Source organism: Danio rerio, chromosome 7, assembly GCF_049306965.1.
Source record: "Danio rerio strain Tuebingen ecotype United States chromosome 7, GRCz12tu, whole genome shotgun sequence".
In the NCBI taxonomy this organism is placed as follows: domain Eukaryota; kingdom Metazoa; phylum Chordata; class Actinopteri; order Cypriniformes; family Danionidae; genus Danio; species Danio rerio.
In genome coordinates, this window is record NC_133182.1 from 14,257,303 (window position 1) to 14,277,897 (window position 20,595).

Consider the following 20,595-nt stretch of genomic DNA (forward strand, 5'->3'; position numbering starts at 1 on the left):
AACTTGTGTCTGTAGAGTAGTGTGTTTTATACACCTCAACAGGTTCCCCCAGCCTTGACACCAGTGCCCGACGTGGAGAAGCCCCTGACGCAGCAGGTCTGGTATCATGGTGCCATCCCACGTATGGAGGTGCAGGAGCTGCTGAAAAATGATGGAGACTTTCTGGTTCGAGAAAGTCAGGGAAAACAGGAATATGTGCTTTCTGTGCACTGGGGCGGTCAGTGCCGACACTTCCTCATTCAGAGTACAGACGTGAGTTTACCATACTGCAAATGAGTTCACTGTGTGTTATCATGGGTGGTGGAATGTTTGGTTTAAAGCGGCCCTATTATGCCTCTTTTAACAAAATGTAAAATGAGTCTCTGATGTCCCTAGAGTAAATATGTGACATTTCAGCTCAAAATACCACACAAGAAATTTGTTATAACTCTTTGAAACTGCTCCTTTTAGGCTTTGATGCTAATGGTCCTGTTTTGGTGACTGTCGCTTTAAATTCAAATGAGAAATGCTCTTTTCAAAAGGGGGCGGGTCTATGAATGCCTCATTGTGGCAGATTCAAAAACTCCAATGGGTGGGGCTTTTCCCTTAGATGACACATACAAAGGCAGAATGTCAATCCAAGGGCTCTATTTTAATGATCTAGGCGCAAAGTCTAAAGTGTATGGCCCAAAGGGTTAAGGACATGTCCAAATCCACTTTTGCTATTTTAAGGATTGAAAAATATGCTTTGCGCCCCAGAGCATGGTCTAACAGGGTTGTGCTTATTCTTTTAGGCCCCATTTACACTGCCAGTTAAATGTGACCCAGTTCCAAATTTCTTTGCTCATATGTGACACAGATCAGATCTGTTCTATGGCAATGTAAACACGAAAAAAAATGCATACATTCAGATATTCAGAGATCTGTTTCAGGCCTCCTTCATATGTGGATATAAATTGGATATGTGACAATGCGACTGTCATGTAACCAGCCAGATCGGATTTATTGAGTCATTAAGTTTTGTACGTCATTAAACTTGCGACAATGTGGTGCTTCTCCGCAATTTAATGACATAGAAGGAAGAGCATGTGTGGTGACGCTGATGCGGTAAACAACAACAACAACAGAGGAAACATGGAGGAGAAAAGTGGTCAGTGGCCACAATTTGCTCCCACCAGACCTGAGATCTCTCTCGTACCCACAAATTTCTCTGAAAGGTGAAGGAAACCATACATAAACCACAGGCGCAAGCTGCGATGACAGCACTTTCACTCCTCCTCCGCCTCAAAATCATTTTAACATTGGGCGAACTTATATATATTTACATATTATATATATATATATAATTCTATATATTTGCATATTTTACAGAGCTAAAAAGAAGACAAATTCTTCCATCGTTGGTAGTGTGGCACAGATGCTAGAACCCGCCTTTATGTATGTGCGACATTGTAAATCAGTGGTCACCAAACTTGTTCCTGGAGGGCCGGTGTCCTGCAGATTTTAGCTCCAACTCTAATCAAACATACCTGAACAAGCTAATCAAGGTCTTACTAGGTATATTTGAAACATCCAGGCAGGTGTGTTGAGGCAAGTTGGAGCTAAACTCTGCAGGGACATCGGCCCTCCAGGACTGAGATTGGTGAGCCCTGTCGTGAATGGCATAGCAAATGTAAACTCATAAATCGGATATGTGTCACAATTAAAAGAATGTGTAAACGGACAGATATAGACAACAAATCGGAATTGGGCTTCAAGACCAGACAGTGTAAAAGGGGCCTTAATAAGTTAATAATTAACCAATAATCATTAAAAATTAATAATAAACCAATCAGAGTCTCATCTCCCTTTCCCTTTAAGAGTCAGTTGCTTTGCCCAAAGGCGCATTTGCTATTTACAAGGTGCACTTTGTAAGAGGAAAAACTGAATGATTCACTGGTGAGAAAACAGGTAAACAAACCATCTGCAGCACAAGGATAAAGAACGAGCCTCCTCCATTCGCCCTCTTTACTTTTACTCGTTACTTTACTAATTTACTTTCGTGGATAAGGAAATGGTGTTGTACGCACTCTTTTGAAGACATCCATTAGCCTACATTTTTTATTTCATTTGTTAAGCACAAAGATTTGTTTCAAAACTATTTCTCAATTCCGTTCTACTTTCCTGCAAAATGCTGGTCATATCCAAACACACGTCCTATTCTTATGCCCCATATGGTGATGCATACATCTCCAAAACCCGAAAATGTATCAAAGCAAATATAAATATGCATATAATAAATAATACTAATGATAATAACATTATACAAATGCAAATGGTCATGAATGAACTGAAAAAAGCCCCCGACATGAAGAAGCCATGGAGGCAGTGGTTTTAATAATTATCTAGAAAATAATCATTTTTGTAATATTTTAATCCTTAATTTCTTTTATATGTAAAGATATTTGTGTATTGCTGTACATCCTGTGTTTGTTAAGCAATATGTTAGCATTTGTACCCACATAGGCACATAATTAACGCACTCTAAGCTGGACTTTAGACCAGCTTTCAGTTGGTCAAATTGCGCAGTTTATTTCAGTTCCTCAAAATAGCAACACGCTAACAATGCCCCTAACGCACCCTATTTTCAGACCAGCACGCCCCTGAGTCCACAAAGTGGTGCAAATGGATTTGCCATTTAAACAGCATGGTGCAAAATGTGAATATTAGGGTTGCGCTGGTCTGAAAATAGCAACAAATCGCGCCAAACATGTCTTGCACCTTATTGCGCTGAGTGAATGATAGAGCCCAAAGTGTTTCTGCAGACTGTTTTTGTGAAGTGAAATTATGTATAAAAAAAAAAATAAATTGAATGAATCAATTTCAAATTAATCTACAAATATGCTGTTTATTTACTCTCACTTAGGTCATATAAGATGTACAGTAGGGGCTTTTTTACTTAATCATAATGTAATAATGTTGAAACTAATGTTCAGTTTCTTGCACAAATGAGTTGTTTTGCTTCATAAGACCTCGGTGTTTTTTTTGTTTAGTCTTTTTAGGCATATTATAATGTGTAGCCATTGATTTACATATTATAAATCACTAAAGATCATGTTTTGAGCTGAAAAAAATATTCTTTAATGCTCTACTGAAAGAAAAATATCCATCTTCCATTGTCCGAAGGTAAGTATAATAATAACAAATATTTATTTCCAGGTAAACTATGACTTTAAACTTTAAAGTAACATTGCTATTACAAAAATATTTGTGACGAAATCATTTTCTGTCTGCTGTTTAAAAAGCGATTAGTTACTTCACTTTCAAATGTGAGTAAACGCATTGAATAAAAAGCAACAAGTTGATCTTACATAAAGTTAATTTAAACTCATTGTTGGTGGAAGCTGTTAAGTTGACTGAACATAACTATGCACATAGGTAATTTAGCTAACAAAATTAATGCAATGGATTTATTCAAAGTAAAGTCAACTAAAAGCTTTTACTCAGTCTGGTAGATTGTGTGCTGCTTCAGATTATTTTCTTTATTATTTGAAGTCATTATATTTGTGTGTGTGTTTTAGGGAGTGTATCGTCTGGACGGTGAGGGATTCATCTCTGTCCCGCTGCTAGTGAATCATCTCTTTAATTCCCATCAAACGGTCACAAAGAGGACAGAGATTGTACTGAAGAAACCCATCCCGAAGGTTGGTCTCTGATCTACTACAGCTCTAAATGAATTGTTACTGATGTGTAGCTGATATATGATTGCCAAGATTAGAATTGAAAAAAATATTTAGTAATTTCTTCAACATCACTGTCCTGTTGAGCTGTTCAGAGAGGTTTTAGCGCCCCTTTGTGTCCACTTTAAAATACACTAGTCATCACTATACTCCACAAACTACTGTAATTACAATTAAAAAACTAATCATGTTTATTTGATTGACCCTAGTTAGATTTTTTTTAAAGACGTTTAAATTGTAGGTTTATAAATATTTTCAAATAATTGCTTCATAAAAGTATTTGTAATAGTAACTAAACTATTGTTCTTATTACTATTATTTAAAAACATTCATAATCCAGCAATACAAAAACCTTTGTATTAAACAATCTATAAAATCATAATTATTATTATTATTATTAGCCATAGTAAATTACTTAATTTTTAACTTAATAATAATAATAATAATAATAACGACAACAATAATAATAATCTATTTGAAAATAATAATACTAATATAATAAAAACAATAATGTAATACTAATCTTATTTAGTCATAAATTAATGAATTTCTGTATGTATTTATTTTTTATTTTAATTAATTAATTAAGTTTATTTTGTTATTTAATTTCATTATTATATTTTTTATAATGAGTGGTTGTAGAAGTTGTAATATTTTTTACAAACATTACTTGAAACTATTGAAAATTCCACAATACAAACATCTTTATTATTTTTTTTTTTTTATTTAGATATAAAATATATATATTTTTAATATTTACCAAAGTGAATTCCTTTATTGTTAAATTAATATTAATAATAATTATAACAATAATGAATAATAATTATAATATAATAACAATAAAATAATAGTAAGCTTATTTAATAATTATTTATTTCGTTTCTGTATGTATTTATTATTTTAATTTTAATTTATGTATATTATTTCATTTATTTTTTTCAACCCTTAAACCAAAAATAGTGTTATTATTGTATTTTTTATAATGAGTAGTTGTAGAAGCAGTAGTATTTTTTACGAACGTTATTTCAAATTATTGAAAAATCCACAATCCAAACATCTTTATTATTATTATTTTATTTAAATATAAAATATATTTTTATTATTATTTGCCATAGTAAATTACGTAATAATTATCAAATTAATAATAATAATAACGGTAACACTTTACAATAAGGTTCATTAGTTAATGCATTTACTAACATGAACTAATCATGAACAACACTTGTACAGCATTTATTAATCATAATTGAACATTTACAAATGCATTATTAACATCCAAGTCCATGCTTGTTAACATTAGTTAATGCACCATGAGTTAACATGAACTAACAATGAACTACTGTATTTTCATTAACTATTGTTAACTAACATGAATAAATACAGTAGTAAATGTATTGTTTATTGTTTGTTCATGTTAGTAAATGCATTAACTAACATTAACTAATGAACCTTATTGTAAAGTGTGACCATAATAACAATAAGCTATTTTAATAATAATATAATTTTAACAATCTTAATTGGTAATTAATTAATTAATGTATGTATTTATTATTTTCTCTTTAAATAGTTAATTTTATTATTATTTTTTAATATTTTAACCTTTATACCAAAAATTGTGTTATTATTATATTTTTTATAATGAGTGGTTGTAGTAGTAGTAATATATTTTATAAACATTGTTTGAAAATATTGAAAAATCCACAATCAAAATCTTTATTATTATTTTTTATTATTCTTATTCTTATTATTATTATTATATGATTTATATATAAAATATATTATTATTAATATTTACCATAGCAAAGTACTTAATACTTTTTAAATTAATATTAATAATAATAATAGCAATATTAAAATATTTTAATAAAAGAAAATATAATAATAATATAATAATATTAAGCTTATTTAGTAGTTAATTTCTGTATGTATTTATTTATTTATTTTAATTAATTAATTTATTTTATTTTGTTATTTTATTTATTTTAAACCTCAAACCAAAATTTGTTTTATTATTATATTATATTAAATTATATTAGATTATATTTATTATATTATATTATATTATATTATATTATATTATATTATATTATATTATATATTATATTATATTATATTATATTATATTTATTATATTATATTATATTATATAATTTTTTTATAATGAGTGGTTGTACAAGTAGTAATATGTTTTACAAAAATTATTTAAAACTATTGAAAAATTCACAATTCAAACATCTTTATTATTATTATTATTCATTTTTATTATTTATGTTATTATTATATAATAGCATTATTTAATAACACTAAATTATTACTAACATCTACAAAAGACCTAATGTTGATTTCACAAGGACATTAATATACTATATTTGACGTTTGACTTTGTTTTTTTAGCTGCTAGGTCTACTGCTGTATATCTTGTACACTTGCAGAGATTTTTGACAGAGATACATTTTATGGCTTTTTTTAGGATAAGTGGGTCTTGGAACATGATGATGTCATTCTTGGACAGAGCATTGGTCGAGTAAGAATTAAATAAAAGGACTGAAGTTTTATACAATGTTTAACTAATAACTGGCCAAAGCAGTTTAATGATGTTGTTTGGTTTATAATGTTATCAGGGTAACTTTGGTGAAGTGTTCAGCGGCCGCCTGCGCTCAGACAACACTCCAGTGGCTGTGAAAGCCTGCAGAGAAAACCTGCCTGCAGAACACAAGAACAAGTTCCTCATGGAGGCCAGGTTTATATACATACACGCACACGCACACACACACACACACACACACACACACACACACACACACACACACACACACACACCTGTACACTGTAAAAATTTTTTTTTAAAAATTCAGTTTCTGTATTTTGTCTTTTCCATTTATTTATGGTTGTAAATTGCATTCTGGGATGTTGATCTCTGCCCTGCGACTTTTGATGTTGAAAATTCAACTCTACAGTTTAACAAAGTGACTTTTATTGACATTTTAGTAGTTTGAAATAATATAACGTATAAGAAATAATGTATAGAGGAATAAGCCTGTAAAATGACAGCAAATGAACTGGCAGTTTATTACAGGTTTTTGTACTATAATATACAACCCCAAACCAGACAATATATCACTTTAAACTATTAAAATGTCAATTAAAGTCAATTTCTCAATCTGTTCAAGATTAAAAGTTGTTGAAAGAAAGATCATAATAGATCATCCCATAATGCAACTCAAAAGCCTAAATAAACTTGGAAAAATTAAAAGATGAATCACAAAATACTGAAAACTGCTATTTTAAGGATATTTTACAGAGTATATGGTCACACACCTTCTCATTCAACTGAACATCTCTGTGTTTCTGCGCCAGGATCCTGAAACAGTACGACCATCCAAACATAGTGAAGCTTATCGGCGTCTGCACTCAAAAACAGCCTATTTACATCATCATGGAGCTGGTGCAAGGTACATCACAGCTTTGTTAAACATCACTTTAAAAAAAAGGCGAAGATTCTGTCATCATGTTTTATTTAATTATTGTTTATATATTTTATTTTTTTACCATCAACACGAAGCCACTGTCAAGCTTCCCTCACCACAAAACATATTTTATTTTACTGTGAAATTTGAAGGACTACTGGACATGGTTTCTGTACTGAGAGCATGTTTAATGGAACTTTTTAGAAATATATCCCCAGGAATAATTTTAAATTAAGTAATAATTATAATTATTATATCTAATAATTATTATAAGTAAATATGTAAATGTTATATATATAAATATATAATAAATATAAATATAAAGTTGTGTATCATATACTGAACTGAAAAATCATAACTAATATTTTTTATGTAAAATGTTTTGTTTCTGTTTATGTATTTTTTGTATTATCTCTTATTGAATTATGATATTGTTATTATTATGTAATGTTTTAATATATTACATTTAGCCTTTGGCTATATATATATAAATACTGGGCGAAGCAGTGGCGCAGTAGGTAGTGCTGTTGCCTCACAGCAAGAAGGTCGCTGGTTCGAGCCTTGGCTCAGTTGCCGTTTCTGTGTGGAGTTAGCATGTTCTCCCTGCGTTTGTGTGGTTTTCCTTCGGGTGCTCCAGTTTCCCCCACAGTCCAAAGACATGCGGTACAGGTGAATTGGGTTGGCTAAATTGTCTGTAATGTATGAGTGTGTGTGTGTGGATGTTTCCCAGAGATGGGTTGCTGGATAAGTTGGCGGTTCATTCTGCTGTGGCGACCCTGGATTAATAAAGGGACTAAGCCGACAAGAAAATGAATGAATATATACATACTTGTTATATGTTTTTATTAATACACACTTAATATGTGTAATTATAATACACATTTTATAATTTGATATTTTTAATTTAATCAGTTTTTCATCGTATATTAAATTAATAATTAAATTATGAAATCATTAAATATTGTTTTTATTTAGTATTTACTGAAAAGTTCTTAAAGGAACTCCTTAATTGTTACAAAGAGCATTTTGTTTATTTTATTAATAATATTTTTTTATTTTATGAATAATGTATTAGTAATATTATGCATTATACTTTATATGCAATTCTATTTAATGTGGACAGAAATTCTTAAGGAACTATTTTTCTTCGAATCACCATTGCTTTGTTTTTTGTTTATTAATTGTATTTTTTAATGATTACTTTTAAAATTTATATAAAAAAAATTCATTAAATTTTATTTATTAATTAGTTATAATATAATTTTTCTGCGAAAAAAGGTTCTAATTTTGTTACATCTGTAGTTTTTTATCAGCTTGCCTGTTTGTTAATTATATTAAATAAAATAGGAAATTACAAGGCGACGCAGTGGCGCAGTAGGTAGTGCTGTCACCTCACAGCAAGAAGGTTGTTGGTTCGAACCTCGGCTCATGTTATCCCTGCCTTCGCGTGGATTTCCTCCGGGTGCTCCGGTTTCCCCCACAGTCAAAAGACATGTGGTACAGGTGAATTGGGTAGGCAGAATTGTCCGTAATGTATGAGTGTGTGTGTGGATGTTTCCCAGAGATGGGTTGCAGCTGGAAGGGCATTCGCTGCATAAAAACTTGCTGGATAAGTTGTCGGTTCATTCCGCTGTGGCGACTCCGGATTAATAAAGGGACTAAGCCGACAAGAAAATGAATGAAGAAATTACAAAGATAAGACTAGATTACAAAGATTTGAAGTAGAATAAAATCATAAATAATGCTTTTTGTCACAAAAGTATTTAATGTTTTTGCTTTTTATAATCATTTAACACAGTAATTGTATTGTTAAATTAAAGATCAATTATGAAATGAAATGAAATAACTACATCATATTTATATATGTTTTATTTTAATATTTTATGTAATATGAAAAAGCTTATTTAGTAACAACTTTCGTCACAGCTTTTTGCCTTTTATTGATGTATATAATGATTTTGTTTCAAAAAATACTTATTAAATACATTATTTTTTAATTACTAAGCATACTGTATTATTTTCTATATAATAAACTATTTTAACTGTTGAATAGAATAGAATAGAACTATTCCTTTACAAGCAAATCTTTTAATGGCATTTTCTTCTGGCAGGAGGAGACTTTCTGACGTTTCTGCGCACAGAAGGCCACAACCTGAAGTCCAGCATGTTGATCAGGATGGCAGAGAACGTGGCGTCAGGCTTGGCGTATCTGGAAAGCAAAAAGTGCATTCACCGGTGAGAGGGAAATATGGTGATGTATTAACACTCAGGCACTTTAGTGGATCCATAAAGCACTGGCAGACCTCATAAAGAGCTCACAGCGGCCTTTTATTGAATCCAGTAAGGAGACTCCGGCTATTTCTCTCTTTACCAGCTCTTTGATGGGAAGGTTTGGCTGATCATTAGGAAATGAAAGCTCCCTTCTCCATTTAATCGTGACTGCTTCCCTCAAAGATCTAGAGTTTTCGTCAAAGGACCTGTCCGTGGCGGCCTTACAAACTTTGATGTTTCAACACGAAACAAGAAGTTGTTATAACTCAGACATGCATTGTTCGATCTGCCTCAAAATTCACACATTTGATAACAGTCCTGACCTGAACACGTTTACCTGCCGATATCCAGACACAGTTATAGCGCCACCTGCTGGCAACAGGAAATTAAATGTTTTACACTGTAACAACCTCCTACCACAAATTTTATCGTATCAGCACCAAATTTGGGTGGTGTTATACGAAAGCTCTAGCGATGATATATTGTGAAGTGGCGGCCTGACAAACCTCAGTGTTTCGCCATGGAAGAGCAAGTACTTTTAACTCAACCACACAATGTCCGATCTGCCTAAAACTTCACATGGTTGATAAAATTACTATTCAGATCTGTGATTTTCTCAGGTTTTTCGTATATTTAAGCTTAATGTGATTTAGTCCACTGTTCTCTGTCATCCTAACGCCACCGGACGGTGGTGAGCCCAGGTGCGAGGTCCCTTTCATTGCTGCTTGAAGCTTTAATGAAGTTTTATTATTTGTTTACAAAGCCATTAATAATCTTGCTGACTTGCTCTGTCTGTACACCCCCTCTCGATCATTGAGATCTTATGATCTCAATTTACTGTGCCCAGAACACGACTTAAAAAATGAGGTAATCGAGGGTTTGCAGTTGCTGGTCCTAAACTCTGGAACACTCTGCCAATTCACATAAGACTTTCCCCCTGCATTTCTGTGTTTAAGTCCGTTTTAAAGAACTGTCAATTTTCTCTCACTTTTAATAATCCTTGATCACTGTTTTTTCTTTATTTGCTGAATGTTTCTGTTTTCTTCTCTGTCTTTAGTACTCCGCTCAACTTTGGTTGTTTTTAAATGTGCTTTATAAATAAATATTGTATTGTATTGGTTGGTTCTTGTAACTTGACCCATGGTGCATTTGCGGCATTCTGAAAAGAGATGTTTTCAACTCAATGCGCTGAAGGTGCGCCTGGAAAAGGAGAATGTTTTGCACCATGTGCACATCACAACCATGTTGCTCCCTATTTGCGCATGCATGCAGCACATCTCCATTTGAAATAATGAACTTGCGCATGCAAAATGATATGTGAATAGCCGCAAGTCTACGTTTACATGACAACGACAGAGGAAAAACTGAGAAGTTTTTCCAATGTGTTTTAAAAAAGGTTAATGTTTACATGACAATTTCAAAACGGTCTACAATGAAAATGACCAAACATGCTGTATTACAGTGTCAAGCGAGTAAATGTTTTTTTATCACATAAATGCGTGTTAAAATGGAGTAATATTACAGACAAGAAAAAATAGATCATTGTTTCAGTCAAAATCCACACTAACAGTCTACTTTTGGGATGGTAAATCATGATGGCAGCTCTTTTTATCAATCTCTTGAGCTGTCATGTGCGTGTGTGTCTCTGTCCAGAGATGTAGCGGCCCGTAACTGTCTTGTCGGAGAGGAGAGTGTGGTGAAGATCAGTGATTTCGGGATGTCCCGTGAGGAGCAGGATGGCGTTTATTCTGCTACTGGAGGAATGAAGCAGATCCCAGTCAAGTGGACAGCACCAGAGGCCCTCAACTATGGTAAAACTAGTCCAGGGGTTTTAGAAATGTACAAAATACTATTAGAGTGTTCAGCCTTATAATCAAAAAATGTCAGCAGAATCAGCTTAATTTAGACATTAAGAGAGAGAATCATTCAAACCCTAAAATGACGTTGGTGAATTAGTAACGGCTCTTGCTGTTCTGACGTCAGCTGCAGATGTGAATGAATGGTGAAAGAAAGTAGTTCCTCTTCCAAAAGAGTTTTAAGACTCCCTGTGTTTGATTGTCTTTTTTATATAAACGATTATGTCGTTGAACTGTTGTATAAGCACAATATCACACTTGTAGCAGTGCGATGTGGCTGTATATTGTCTCTGGTGGGAAACTAAGGCGACGCATTCATCCCACCAGTGCTGATATACAGCCACATTGCACTGCTACTCATGTGATACTTCTCATTTATAATAGAGTATTATTTTTATTATTATTGTCATTTTTACATTTAATAAATTATAAAATATTTAACTGTAAAAAATGATGTGTGTTTGTGTGCATGTATGTATAAAATATCTTTATTTGTAAACATCTTTAAATATTAGAATTAGAATAATAAATGGATGGCTCCAGAGGCCCTCAATTATAGTATGTATGAAACCCTGTAGTAGATAACCACTGACAACAAATGTATCAACAGTTTAAACAGATATATTGTTATACTGAGACACTGAACGTATTGATTAAAATGAGAAGATAAGAGGTCAAACAGAGCTGAGAGATCTGCATTATGTGTCCTGCTGGTGAATGAAGTGTTAGCACTGCTCTCTGCTGGTTCACCAGGGCGGTACACCACAGAAAGTGACGTCTGGAGTTTTGGAGTGCTGCTTTGGGAGACATTTTCCAGAGGAGTCACGCCATACACCATCCCAACTGTCATGAGCAACCAGCAGACCAGAGACGAGGTGGAGAGAGGTAAAACACTCTGACACTGGACAAACATTAGCAAAGAAGATTGGAGGAAATGCTTTTGTTGATTTACCCTTTGATCATTTTGCTCAGATTAACCAAAAAAATCAGGAGATGCTTGGGTTTGTTTTTGGATGAGAGTAGAAACTTTTTATTTTCTAGACCTTTTTTAGAGACTTTCTGAACTCAAGACCTCAGTTAGCTTCTGCGGTTCTCCATCTGTGATTCTTAGAGATTTTTAGCCTGTTGAATGATCATCCAAACTAACAGACAGACACTTTTAGTGTGATTCATAACACTTCCAGTTGACTGCAAGAATTGTGCATTTTGAATGTTTTTTTTACAGCTGAGAGAGCTCAAATGTGCTACAAGTTAAAGTCTGCTTGAAATAAAAAAATTACTATGTGTATTTTGCTAGCTCACGTTGTTATACTTTGTTATACGTAAATAAATAATCCTTGCAAGTTAATCCACTGAAAAAAGTTTGTTTTGGCAATCTTCGATCAAAGACTTGCCATTTGCTTTTGAATTTGGATTGGCAGATAAAAAAACCTCTAAGAGCCATCTGACAATGTTGGTCTGAAATGAGCATTTTTCTCAGTTATTTCACTTTAAAGGCCATAAAAATAATCTATTCTTTGCCAAATGACTGAACCTACAGGAGCCTGAGAAAAATGCTCATATTAAATATATATTAGTGCTGGGAAAAAAATTAACCACATCTAAAATAAAAGTTTTTGTGTACTGTGTATATTTTAGTTATTTTGTTATGTAAATATAAACTCACCGGCCACTTTATTAGGTACAATTGTCCAACTACTTGCTAACTCAAATTTCTAATCAGCCAATCACATGGCAGCAGCACAATGCATTTAGGCATACAGACATGGTCAAGATGATCTGCTGCAGTTCAAACCGAGCATGAGAATGAGGAAGAAAGGGGATTTAAGTGACTTTGAACTTGGCATGATTGTTGGTGCCAGACTGGCTAGTATGAGTATTTCAGGAACTGCTAATCTACTAGGATTTTCAGGCACAACCATCTCTAGGGTTTACAGAGAATGGTCAGAAAAAGAGAAAATATCCAGTGAGCGGCAGTTCTGTGGGCACAAATTTCTTGTTGATGCCAGAGGTCAGAGGAGAATGGCCAGACTGGTTCCAGCGACAGAAAGGCAACAGTAACTCAAATAACTTTATGTGCAATGGTGCAACCGAAACACCGCAGGTAAAAACAAATTGACGCACGTGCGCAGAAAGCCATTTCCGCGCGCCTCATATGCGCAGCCCCCTGATCCTGGTTGTTTACTGGACATGCACGCCAATATGCGTCAACACGCAAGTCGACAAAGCTATAGTTGATATTATATGATGATGATGATGATGATGATGATGTTACTTTGATGCATGGCTATGAAGCAGAAAGGAGGAATGAGTCAGGGAGGTAACTAAGACTTCAAAAACATAATACTAGGCCATGAGTCAGGTCTAAAACAACAGATAATTCTATAAAACATGTATTTTTTTTTATTCTATAGAACTGTCATAATTAATATTCATGCAAAAGTCTTAGAATATTACTCCAGTTGTGTCTTTACATTGTTTTTCAGTTCCCTGTAGAATTGATTTTTGTTATTTATTTATAATAATTAATGCACAATAATAATAATAATAATAAACAAATTTTTATATTTATTGAAAATAAACAAATATATTTAAATTTATTAGTAATTATTTTAAATGTATATAGTTAAAATATAGATTTAAATATTTTATAAAACATATATATATATATATATATATATATATATATATATATATATATATATATATATATATATATATATATATATATATATATCAACCACTTAGTGTCCTTATTTCTTGGGGGATGAGGAAGGGGGTATGTTTGGGGTGGTTTCTCCCAGGGTGCCATTTAAACTAGAACCACCACTGGCCGCACTAACCCGTTGGAGCGAGTGTTTACACCTGGACCTCCTTCACGGGACAAGGATGGAAACTTTTGCTTTGTGTTTACCTTATTATTAAAGTTGTTGCACGTCCACTGGTTCCCACCTCAAAATGAGTGAGTTTGAGCTACTTCTACAATAAGGTAGCGTTCAGAAAAAACAAAACACCAGCAAAGAAACTCAACACAGACGATCATAGACACTTACTGCCAGCTAGCGTTTTGAAAGTATACACACAGAAGTATAAATGCACGACAACGCACAAGGCATGCACTGTGGGTCACGCCAATTACTCGACTCAGAAGTATAAACCAGGCTTTAGACCAGGGAACAGTATTCCACACGTCACCGATACATCACGACTAAACAAGCAGGTATTTTGTTTCAGCAGGAAATGCATACTGAAATAAAAGTCTGCAGCAACTTCTGGTTTACGCGGATACTACTGTGCTGTGATTGCAATCATTTGTTTGCAGTAAAAGCAGAGTTAGCTGATAACAGCTTAAGCAAAAGATCAAAAGGTTTACTCAATGAAGACTTTTTTAATAGCAGCCTTTGTTCAAATTTAATACATTTTCCAATATAACTGAAGTGTTGTTTCTGTGTTTAGGATATCGGATGCCGGCCCCAAATAACTGTCCGGATGAAATCTACACCCTCATGTGTCAGTGCTGGCAGTACGACCCAAGAAAAAGACCCTCATTTCTCAAACTAAAGGCAGATCTCGGTGCTTTATGTCAGTAACACACACACACACTCACACACACTCAGGCTCACATGTACAGTAAAGGCAGTTTGTGTTTTATTGAGGCCAAATCAAGGGATATTTTATTAATATTATTATTTGTACATCATGCAAATCTACAGTAAGTGTGCACCATCAGTGCCATCTTACAGAAAAGAGATTATAATTAATTATTACATCATTTTATAAACATATTCAGTGTTCTGGAAGCTTGTTTCCTACGAGGCTTTATTAGAGGTATTTCAATGAAGTATAAATTATTATTGTTTTGCACATGTGATCACATGAAGCTAAGTCTGTACATACACCTGTTAATGTATGAAAGTACTGTGAATAAATCTGATTCGTAATTATTGATAGTAACTGCTTTTATTCAGCAGGGGCGCACTTAAATTGATCAAATGTGGAAGCAGATATATAAGCGTAATCTCTCGAAAGAATTGTATTTGAAATGGACAGCCATAAACATATTTCTGGACCAAAAGTCAAATATTATAATGGTTGGGTTGGATGACTTTGAGAAATGATTATCTTAATAATTACTAATTTTGCAAATAAAACATTTATTTTCACCATGGCTATAATAAGCAAGTATTTAATGAGCATAAGTATGATACTATTTGTAAATGAACATGTTTTACATTGCAGAATATTGTCTATAAAAATATCATTATTATAAAATAGAACAAGTAGGCAAGGCAAGGCAAACTTTATTTATAGAGCATCATTTTACACAACCGTAGTTGATCCAAAGTGCTTTAAAATGAAATAAAATATTTTAGAAAATAAAATAAAAATTGTAATAAAATTTAAGAAAAGGAAATATATATGTATATACAGCTGAAGTCAGAATAATTAGCCCTTCTGTTTATTTTTTTCCCCAATTTCTGTTTAACGGAGAGCAGATTTTTTCAACACATTTCTAAACATAATAGTTTAATAACTCATTTCTAATAACTCATTTATTTTATCTATGCCATGATGACAGTAAATAAGATTTTACTGCATATTTTTCCAAGACACTTCTATACAGATTAAAGGGACATTTACTTAACTAGGTTAATCAAGTTAACTAGGCAGGTTAGGGTAATTAGGCATGTTATTGTATAACGATGGTTTGTGCTGTAGACTATCGAAAAAAAAATAGCTAATAATTTTGACCTTAAAATGATTAATAAAAAATTAATAACTGCTTTTATTCTAGCCGAAATAAAACAAATAAGATTTTCTCCAGAAGAAAAAATATTATCAGACATACTGTGAAAATTTCCTTGCTCTGTTAAACTTCATTTGGGAAATACTTGAAAAAGAAAAAAAATTCAAAGGGAGGGCTAATAATTCTGACTTCAACTGTAAATATACTTGATATTAAATTAGATTCATATTAAAACCGAACACAAATATTTACTACTACTATTATTAATAAATTGGATTCATATTAAAAACAGAACACAGATATAATACTATTACTATTATACTAATACTATTAAAATAAAAGGCGAGGCAGTGGCGCAGTAGGTAGTGCTGTCGCCTCATAGCAAGAAGGTCGCTGGGTTGCTGGTTTGAACCTCGGCTCAGTTGGTGTTTCTGTGTGGAGTTTGCATGTTCTCCCTGTCTTCGCGTGGGTTTCCTCCGGGTGCTCCGGTTTCCCCCACAGTCCAAAGACATTCGGTACAGGTGAATTGGGTAGGCTAATTGTGTGTGTGTGTGAATGTGTGTATGGATGTTTCCCAGAGATGGGTTGCAGCTGGAAGGGCATCTGCTGCGTAAAAACTTGCTGGATAAGTTGGCGGTTCATTCCGCTGTGGCGACCCCGGATTAATAAAGGGACTAAGCCGACAAGAAAATGAATGAATGAAAGAATATTAAATTCATTTTTTTTAATTGTTCAGAAAATCAAACAAATGTAACAAAACTCCTTGACATGTACGGTATGTCATCATCTTCTCACGGCAGACTCAGTTATTTACTCCAGCAAAAATTCATTTGGCTGTTTTTATTGAGCAGCTCAGGAATCCGTCATATGCTCAATGTATTTCCTCCATTGCTGTTACATAAAACGTTCAAATAAATTACATAAAGCTATCTGCAGAAGTGTGAGACACACAGGTGTGAAAAGGTGCGTATCGGTTCATGGATCTCATCTGCCTCGGGGACGAACAATACAAATCATAAGATATAACAGGTGACACATTGTGCACAAACCATGTGCATAACTTGATTGCATGATATTTTGGGCTCATGCAGGACTATCATATGACACTTCTTTCATTTCTCCCGTTCCAGGATTACCTTTGCTTTGAAAAATGATAGCAGTTATTAGGTCAAGTCACATTAAGTCCAAGCTCTATGCAGGCTTTATCGAGCAATATCTGATAAGTGTATCATCTGAGTGCACATTCGGTTGATGAGGTCATGATCAGCTGAGCGGTTCACATTTGCTTGATCTTTTGACATTCGATTGAAGACAGAATCATTAATTTCACTATTGTGAAATTTCCAGAGTGCTATTAAACAGGGAAAGGGAACATTCTAAGTATTTCATATATTATTGAGCAGGCCTTAACATTTTAAACAAATTTTAAAGTCACTATTATTAGTTGTCCATTGGCTACAGAAAAAAAGTACTGTTGTCCAATGACAATGTATTGCCTAATTAACCTAACCATAGATATTTACACTACAGGGTGGGCCATTTATTTGGATTCACTTTAATAAAATGGGAATGGTTGGTGATATTGACGTCTTGTTTGTGCCACATTAGTATATGTGAGGGGGCAAACTTTTCAAGATGGGTGGTGACCATTTTAAAGTCGGCTTTCTTGGATCCAACTTTTGTTTTTTCAATAGGAAGAGGATTTGACACATCAAACTTATTGGGAATTTCACAAGAAAAACAATGGTGTGCTTGGTTTTAACGTAACTTTACGTTAAAACATCTCGAGGTCTACCTGAGCTCAAACTCCCCTCTCGCCCTGCAACGGGAGGGAGCCCCTGGAGGATCTCATGAGCTCAGGGCTCTCTCCCGGGACAGTGTGCCAAACTAGCTCATGGTTTCCGCTACATTCATTTTTCCATGGCGGGGCGCCACGCCTGAATTGTTCCCGCCACGGCTACATTTTAAAAGGTAAGTGAAGTATAACAGCGCAAACTTTTCTGTAATCGTAGTAGTGCTGTGCGTAATTTGTTTAACTCTTTAAGGTTACGTGCCGACTGACTGACTGACAGGTGCGTGATACGTGAGGCCAGCAAACACGACGTATAGCCGTTTCACTTTACTTCAGACCGCATTAATGCCGCTCTGTAGGTTTATTGGAGACATTCATAAATATTCTTACCAAATCTAATAAATGTTGGAGACATACTCACTACATAACCGCACTAAAACGCACTTCAGCAGCATTTATTTGAGAGCGCACAAGAAGATCTGCGCTTGAGCAGCGTATATTTGAGGGGGCGTGCAAGAAGTTTTGTGCACAAGCAGAGGAAATCGGCGCACAAGACAAGAGATTCGCATGCTGTAGGCTATTACATAAATGCGATCCGGACTTGTAATACTGCTCTCACGACATTTGTCATTGAAATAACGCTACAAGTTGGTAGATCTGTGTGAAAAAAGGCCTACGGCCACAGCTTAAACTAAAACTGAATTTAAAACTTTTAATTTCCCAAAGAAGGTCAAGAACTCCATCTTTACACCATTTTAGGATAAGTCTATTCATAAATTGCTAGTTCTGAGTAAGCTTGTGCATGATTGTGCATTTGCAGTGACGTTTTTGCATTAATTGTGCATTTATTGTTTAAGTACTAAATTTTTTGTGACGGGTGTATATTTCACAACACAGGCTCATTGTGAAAACCTACTGTATACATTTCTGGAGAATGCAAATTATGTAGCCAGAGCTACGTTAGGCTGCATTTCGTCTTTAATACAAACTCTATTGGGCGGTATGACGCCGCTAACAGCTTCTGTTTCTTTTTGTGTTACTAGCTGACCGTTTACATCTGTGTGGATGGCTTTTCCACTGTTACTAGTTCAAATCTGGCAAAGAACGGTACCACAAAGCAGCTAAAACAAAAGGCAAAAAACAAAACAAACAAGTAAATAACAGGGTGAGAATGTGGTAAGATCCGAAAACATGGTAAAAATCAGACAGCTGTGAGGGCGTATCTTTTTCTGGATTGCTTTTGAAAACACTGTTGGTTGGGTTAAGGGAAGGCAGTGATCGGAGAATTGGTAAAAGTGAAGAATTAAAAAACCTTAATAGAAAGCAGGCTCAGTTGGGCATGACCTTTTCTCCACTGGCCAAGCGTCTAGTGCAGAGCTGCAGTCAAGGCGCTGGAGGCAGGAAGATGGACCTCAGCAAAGACTCGTCTGTCCCTGGAGCGTCTCATGCTCTCCACTCCTCCATGACCACCACAGTAGCTGCTCAGGATGCGGCCTGGTCCAGGCTTATGGAAACCCAGGGATTGTCGCGGATCTTGGATCACATCAGTGGCACTGCATAGTCTCTGAAGGCCTCGGGATGAGTATCCCCAGGTAGAAATAGAGGATAATGAGAATAATTAGCATAGCTGCTGCTCATAGTGTATATAAATGAGATGTAGAAACCTGCGTGGGGCACATTCATGCATCATACTGTTAGGTGATGCACTGAGTATGCTTTGCTAAAAAGATAGGTTTTTAATCTAGTTTTGAACTGAGAGAGTGTGTCTGAGCCTCGGACGTTATCAGGAAGGCTATTCCAGAGTTTAGGAGCCATAAATGAGAAGGCTCGACCTCCTTTACTCGACTTTGCTTTTAAGGGTACTACGAGAAGACCTGAGTTTTGAGATCTTAAAGAGCGAGTTGGATTGTAGCAAGACAGAAAGTTGGTTAGATAAACAGGAGCTAGATTATTAAAAGTGTTATATGTGAGAAGTAATATTTTAAAATCAATACGAAACTTAACAGGCAGCCAGTGTGTAAGGAGGATAAAATTGGCGTGATATGCTCATATTGTCTAGACCTGGTAATGAGCCTGGATTTATATTTTATGGGATTTAATTTAGAAGACAGATATGTAGCAAATACAGTGTATGTAAATGCCTCTACATTTACTGTCTGTGGCACATTTGGAGACAGCGGTGCACTAGTGCATGAACAAAAATGTTCCAGCATGTTAAATGAAATTATTTCCACGTGTTAGAGGGTAAGAATAAATGTGTTCTGATCTATATCAGGGATTCTCTACAGAGAAAAGTCAATGCTTGAGCTGAAGAGAGGAATGAAGATCGAGTATGTGATTGTTAAAGACTCGTGGATTAGTGTACGGAGACTAGATTTGCAGTTTTACAATATTAATATTACACTCCATTTTCACACAAACTTTTCTACTTTTGCCATGTTTCTAGTTGAAATGTCAACAAATTCTTAAATCAAGAAGCACTGGTAACACTTTAGAATAGTGGTCTATTAGTTAATGTATTTACTAACATGAGCAAACTATTAGTAATGCATTTTTATGATATTTTAATCATCAAGTTATAAATAACGTTCATATTAACTCATGTTGCATTCTCATGTTCACTTACACAACTTTGTTCTTTTATAATGCAATAGTTCATGTTGAACTATAAATAATACAGTAAATGCTTTAAAAGATAAGTTATACTTGGTTAATGTTAGGAAATGCATTAAGGATCTTTATTCTAAAGTGTTACATTTTCTAG

At 34.1% G+C, this 20,595-nt stretch overlaps 1 protein-coding gene across 3 annotated transcripts in view; it reads left to right on the top strand.

Annotated features, from left to right (window-relative positions):
• The window catches only part of fes (FES proto-oncogene, tyrosine kinase), a 55,159-nt gene extending 39,925 nt beyond the window's left edge, over nt 1-15,234 (top strand). The window contains exons 12-20 of one of the 3 annotated variants that reach the window (XM_005166381.6): nt 16-252; nt 3,540-3,662; nt 6,169-6,222; nt 6,320-6,438; nt 7,056-7,150; nt 9,277-9,400; nt 11,090-11,247; nt 12,046-12,177; nt 14,749-15,234. In XM_005166381.6, coding sequence (XP_005166438.1) covers nt 16-252; nt 3,540-3,662; nt 6,169-6,222; nt 6,320-6,438; nt 7,056-7,150; nt 9,277-9,400; nt 11,090-11,247; nt 12,046-12,177; nt 14,749-14,882 — 1,176 coding nt within the window. In that variant the 3' untranslated portion in view covers nt 14,883-15,234. The remainder of the gene's footprint in view (nt 1-15; nt 253-3,539; nt 3,663-6,168; nt 6,223-6,319; nt 6,439-7,055; nt 7,151-9,276; nt 9,401-11,089; nt 11,248-12,045; nt 12,178-14,748) is intronic. The other 2 variants (XM_005166383.6, NM_001199869.1) reach the window with 2 other exon arrangements.
• Nucleotides 15,235-20,595: the final 5,361 nt, after the last annotated feature.